This window comes from Saccopteryx bilineata, chromosome 9, assembly GCF_036850765.1.
Source record: "Saccopteryx bilineata isolate mSacBil1 chromosome 9, mSacBil1_pri_phased_curated, whole genome shotgun sequence".
Taxonomy (NCBI): domain Eukaryota; kingdom Metazoa; phylum Chordata; class Mammalia; order Chiroptera; family Emballonuridae; genus Saccopteryx; species Saccopteryx bilineata.
Genome location: NC_089498.1, coordinates 1,203,417 through 1,209,416, shown reverse-complemented (window position 1 = coordinate 1,209,416; position 6,000 = coordinate 1,203,417). Strand labels below are relative to the sequence as shown.

The window sequence follows — 6,000 nt, the reverse complement described above, 5'->3', positions numbered from 1 at the left end:
CCCCTGCGCCACACTCCTTTACAAACATCGCTTTCCCGGAAAGACTCCAACCTCAGCGCCAACGTCTTCCTTCCTCGGACACGTTCGTTCTTGGGGAGAAATTCCGTCCACGCCGCCCCCGAGAGAAGCACCCCCTCCCCACCCCGCGCTCCCGACACCCGAGTTCACAACAACTTCCCCTGATTTACGGGCGGCTTCCGGCTGCCAACACCTGGCAGACGCAGCCACCAACCCGGCCGTAAACAGATCGCATACGGTTCCTTCTTTAATGTGCTCGTTAGCCGAGGCAACATCGCAGACATAATTGTGAACAACCACACACAAAATTATAGCAAAAAAAAAAAAAAAGAGAGAGACGATTTTAATGCTGCCGTAGAAAAAAGGGGGTTATATGAAGACTCACATAACGGTGGTTCATTGTCAACAACAAAACAGGGCACACAGTGTGTTACAGGGTCTGTGCTGTTTACATGCCGGTATTTTATACATAGGTTCTCGTACGGTGTCACCTGTCAGTTACTCCTGCAAATTAACTGCCAAAAACAAAACAAAAACAAAACCCCACCAAACAACAAAAAACGGCGGAGAACGGGGCCGCTGGAAGAGCTGTAACCACGGGTTACCTTTCATTCGCCTAAAGAGAAAGCTGCAGCGTGAGATCTCGGGGAGGATAATGAGGAGAAGGAAACAAAGTTACCGTTTGGAACAAAACGCATCCAGCCAGCGGACAGGCAACCGGGAGGGCTGGCAGGGAGGGAAGGGGGGAGGTTGGTCACAGTGCCTCGTGACGTTTTTAAGCAAAGTGTTACAGTACAAACATTTCAAAGGCTTTAGCAATTTTTAGGAAATACAGTACAAGTTTTTTCTTTTTCTTTTTTTGTTCTTTTTTTTAATTTCCTTTTCAAATAGACTTCTTAACCCTTTGAGCACTGAGTTTGTTTGTTTTTTTAGCATTCTTCGATTTCTATTAAATACCTTTAAAAACCATGTGCAAAATGGCTGTTCGCCGGCCGTGGATGGTGCGTCTGGCCGCATCGGTTCAGACTACTCAAAACAAATGATGATGTGGTATTAATAAATATGTATAATTTAAACGTGAACCTCTATCAATATAGGTGTACTGTATATAGCAAAACAAACAGTCGTACTTTGCTTTCAGATACGGTTTCTGTTACTTTATAAATGCTATCCGTGGTCTCTTCTGTATAATTTACAATGTTTGCATGTAAAAAAAAAAGAAAAAAGAAACAAAAAGCAAAAACCCATAGACATTAAAAAAAGGAAAAAAAATATACACTATACACAGGCACGGCTTATGCCCAGAGCAGAGCAGGTATACATAAAACACTGTTGCTATAAATGCAGGAAAAAAAGGTCATTTAACCACAATCACATTTTTTTTTTCATAAGAGAGTCTGAAATCTATACAATATATACATCTATGTTTCAATGTGAAAATAATATTCTTTTAAATTTCAAGGCGTGGTATATATATATACCCCTGCAGACCTGCATAAATGGAGGTTCGTAGTATTAATTATAACGAAGCTGGTAAGGAGTTTAAAAAACTGAGCTTCATACATTATTATCATTTTATTTTATTATCATTATTTTTTTTTAACCAAATGAATGCAAAAGTGCTTCAAAGTACTCAGAGGGCTAAAGATGAGAGGGTGAGAGGTGCCCGCGCGCTCTCCCCAGCCGCGTGGAGAGGGCGCCGGGCTTCGTTATAAATGCTTAATTAAACGGTCTGTGAATGCATGCAGCTGGGAGCGCAGGGTGCTCACGACTCAATCCCGTTTCACATGAAGTTCCAAACACGTAGCACTGCGTCTCGACCTTCCTCGGTACCAGGAACAACGGCTGATTATGCACCTCTAGGGAACACTGTACATCACACACCCCGCCCGGCCCCGCGCGGTGCTCTGCGGTGACCGCCAGAGCCCGTGCCGAGCCCGGGACGGACGAGAGGGGCCCGAAGCCGCCGTGTCCCTCCGAGCCAGCCCGTCGCCGCCGCTACTGCTTCTCCAGCTCGGACACGTACAGCAGGTGGTCCTCGGGGGACTTCCCGTGGGTTTTGCTGAGGTGGAGTTTGACCGCGTGTTTGCTCGCAAAGGTCCGGTTGCACAGTTTGCACTGGTAGGACGTGCCCAGGTCCTCCTCGGGGGAGGACGTCAGCAGCTTTTCCGACGGCGACTTGGTTTGTGCTATCTGACTGTTGAGCTGTTCGCTGGACAGTTTGGACAAGTCCCGGAGCCGGAAGCCCAGGTGTGACTCCAGGTGGCTGATGTAGGTGGAGGGAGTCCTGATCTGCGAGGCGCAGTCGTTACAGAAGAACACGGGGTGGCCCGTGTCCAGGTTCTTGAGGAACTTGGTCCCGCCTGTCCTCCTGAGCTGGTACTTGACGTTGGCCAGCCAGTGGCTGATGGTGGTCATGGAGAGCCCCGTGAACCGGGAGACGTGCATGCGCTCCTGCGGGCTCAGGTCCGACATGACGAACTTGCCCTCCGGCGTCTGCCGCAGGCTGGCGGCGAACTGGGCCTGCAGGATCAGCAGGTGCTGGGGGTTCCAGTTGGACTGGCGGCCCTTCCTCTTCTGCGCGGGCGTGGCCTCCTCGGCCTCCTCCAGGGTGGCCCCGTCGACGTCGGACTTCTCGGAGAGGCTGGACGGGGTGGAAGACTTGGAGGTGTGGCTCTCGGTCAGGTTCTTCAGCATGTCCGAGATGTCCGACAGGGCGTTCTCGCGCAGCGGCGAGCTCGACATGAAGGAGACCATGGCGGACGTCTTGGCCGTTGTCACCGTGGAGGAGGGGGTGGCCGGGGACGTGGAGGTGGGTGACAAGAGCGCGGAGCCCAGGGAGCAGCCTTTGTCGCTCTTCCCTTTCGTCAGGTCGATGGGCTGGTCGTGGCTGGCGTGGTAGAAGTAGCGGTCCAGGTGGTCTGCCTTCTTGGCCGGCAGGGGCGGGGGGGTGGCCACGGCCGCCTTCTCGGCCAGGCTGTTGCTCATCTTGAAGAGCATGCTCATGGGGTCGAGGGTGGGCAGGGAGGGCTTGGCGGCCTTGCCCAGGTGGACGTTCATCACCGACTGCAGGGCGCTCAGCGGGTTCACGAAGGGCTGCTCGGGCGGGTGGTCGGTGATGATGGCCGTGCTGCTGCTCATGCTGCCGGGCGCCGGCTTGCCCGGCTCCCGGCCGTCCTCCCCGGCCTCCGCGGGCGGGCTCGCCTCCTTGCCGCCGTCCCGCAGGGGGCTGGGGCTGTGCTCCTGGCTCCGGAAGCCCCCGTCGCCGGACGCCTCCATCTTCACGGGCTCGCTGACGTCGCTGCTGCAGGGGGACGGGGTGGCCCTCTTGGGGGGGGAGAGCTGGCCCTCCGGCTCCTTCAGCTTCTCCTCCACTTTGGCCACTTTCTCGGTGACTTTCTTCACCAGCTCCTCCATGGCGTGGAAGTTTGTCCTGGGCATGGGTGAGGTCTGGCTGCTGGGCGGGGACACCAGGGTCTGGCTCTTGGTGGGGGACAGGATCTCGCTGTTGCTGAACACGGGCTTCAGGGGCCCGCTCTTTCCCGAGGCGCCCAGGGACAGCTTCATCATGTTGGGGAGCTGGTAGGCGGCGTGGATGCTGGGGTAGCCCCCCCAGCTGGGGGTGCCGTTCTGGGCCTTGTTGATGGCCGAGGTCACGGTGTTCTCCAGGGACTTGAGGATGTCCAGCCCCCCCTTGGGGCTCTCTTCCAGGTCGTTCTCAGTCAGATAGTGGTACTTGGAGGCGATGTCGTACTTCTCCTCCTCTTCGCCGGGCTTCTCCTTGTCCTTGGGTTTCTCATCGGGGACCCCCTTCTCCTTGTCCACTTCCTTCTTGACCTCCACGTTCAGTTTGGGGGAGGCGCTGGCCGGAGTGTGGGAGGGGGACGTGAAGGTGGTGGCCGCCAAGGGCACGGACTGCACCTTCTCGTCCAGCAGGGCGGTGATGGTGGGCGTGACGGGCGTCTCCATGATGGGCTTCCCCTTCTTCATGGCCGAGTTCGTGACCTTGATGAAGTGGCCCGTGACCATCATGTGGGCGGTGAGCTCCTGCAGGGAGTCGTGGGAGCTGCCGCACTCCATGCACTTGAGGATCTGGGACTTGCGGGCCTCGAAGTGCCAGGCGTAGCTGGCGCCGTTCTGGTGGCCGTAGCGGTTGTTGGGCGTGATGTAGGGGTTGGCGTTCTTCTGCAGCGCGTCGCTGGCGTCCGCCAGCCCCGCCTTGGGGGTCCCGCCCGTGGAGTCCGGGGAGCTGGGCAGCTCCAGCTCCGGGGGTGCCTTCCTCCGGGCGGCCGGGAGGATCTTGGCGGCCACGGGCGTGACGGGCTCCTTCAGAGGCACTTTCTGGTAGTGTTTCGTCTTGATCATGTGGACGCTCAGGTCCTGCAGGGACTCGAAGGAGTGGCCGCAGTACATGCACTTGAGCACCTTCTGGGCGTCCTCCTTGCCCTCCAGCTCCAGCAGCGAGCGCTTGCGCGGCTTGGACCAGCGCTTGGGGTTGTTGCCGTCGGCCTCGTGGTTGTCGTCGCGGTAGTGGCCGGTCTCGTTCATGTGCACGGTCAGCTCCACCAGCGTGTCGTAGGCGGCGCTGCAGTCCCGGCAGCGGAACTTGCTGGCCCCGGTGAAGATGGAGCCGTAGAGCTTGCTGCTCTGCCGGTAGAGCTGCACGGTGCTGAAGAGGCTGGGCTCCGGCAGGGCGCGGCTCTGCGACACCTGCTGCAGCGTCTTGGCCATGGCGCTCTGGTGCCAGTCGAAGCTGCCGCTGCCGCAGCTGCTGCTGCTACTGCTGCTGCTGCTGCTGCTGCTGCCGGGGGCCTTGCCCGAGGGCGGTGGGTGCAGGCTGAGGCTCAGGTTGGACCAGTAGGAGTTGGACAGGAAGTTGTTGTACACGGCCTTCATCTGCTCCAGGCTGTCCGGCACGGACGACGTGTCCTCCGGGGCCGCCGCCGCCTCCTTGGCCTCCTCCTCGTTCTTGACGGAGCCGTTCTCGAAGTCGGCCATGCGGTCGCTGGCCTCGCTGAGGTGCGACTCGCTGTCCAGGTCGTGGCTGGAGAACTCGGCGGCCGGCGAGTCCTGGTAGCCGGGGCAGGCCTTGCCCAGCGCCTGCTCTGGGCACGCGTGCTTGGCCGAGGGCTCCCCATCTGCCACGCTGTCCTCGGCGTCCGGGTCTTCCTCCACCAGGGCGGCGGCCTTAAGCTCGTCGGAGACATAGGCTGCCGGCGGTGACGGGTGGGAAGGTGAGGCAGGTGCGACAGAGAGGAGAGGAACCGGGGGGAGAAGAGAGAGAAGAGAAAGCGTTAGTGGCTGTTGGTCTTACCTGGAATCTTTTCCTCAGCTCCCAGGAAAACGCAGCCAAAGCCGGTGGGCACGTTTATTTGTGAAAAATTAAATAGTTACAACGCGGTGTTTCTTTGGAGGACAGAAAAATATCTGCTCTTCAAACATAATTTGCCACCTTATTCTTCTCAAGGGGCAACAGCTTGAAATTAAAACTAAATTTGAAATTAATGAAGCACATTCTGAGGTGGCATTCATTTCTAAAGTAATAAATTACTTGTATCAACCTCAGAGACAGCAGTTCCTGTCTGTCAATTAATACGTCTTATGCTTCTCCTACCCCTAATGCATTTCTTAACAGACAGATTCACAATTTAAATTAAGCAAGCATTTTTTACTCATTACATTTTTGAGGCTCAATCTTTAATAAAAATAAAAGACAAAAACATCAATAAAATCTCCACGAAGTCAGAAGAAAGTACACCCATTGAAATGAATTAAAAATGAGATTTTGTGGGCGCTTTTTTTGTTGTTGTTATGCTTTTTTGTCTTTTTTCTTTCTGGAAAAGCTGGTCTCTTAAGAGCTTTGTGTACATGTCCAAACACAAGACGGGTGCTGGCTTGTTCCGGGCGTGAGGGAAGGCTCTGACCGCTGCCCCCCGCCCCGGCCCTGTGCCCGTCCGTGCCCAGTCAGCCGCGCCCAGCCGC

At 56.0% G+C, this 6,000-nt stretch overlaps 1 protein-coding gene across 1 annotated transcript in view; it reads right to left on the bottom strand.

The window, feature by feature from the left end:
* Positions 1-383: 383 nt before the first annotated feature.
* The window catches only part of TSHZ3 (teashirt zinc finger homeobox 3), a 68,114-nt gene continuing 62,497 nt past the window's right edge, over positions 384-6,000 (bottom strand). Inside the window, exon 2 of the mRNA XM_066243577.1 lies at positions 384-5,228. Coding sequence (XP_066099674.1) covers positions 2,017-5,228 — 3,212 coding nt within the window. The 3' untranslated portion in view covers positions 384-2,016. The remainder of the gene's footprint in view (positions 5,229-6,000) is intronic.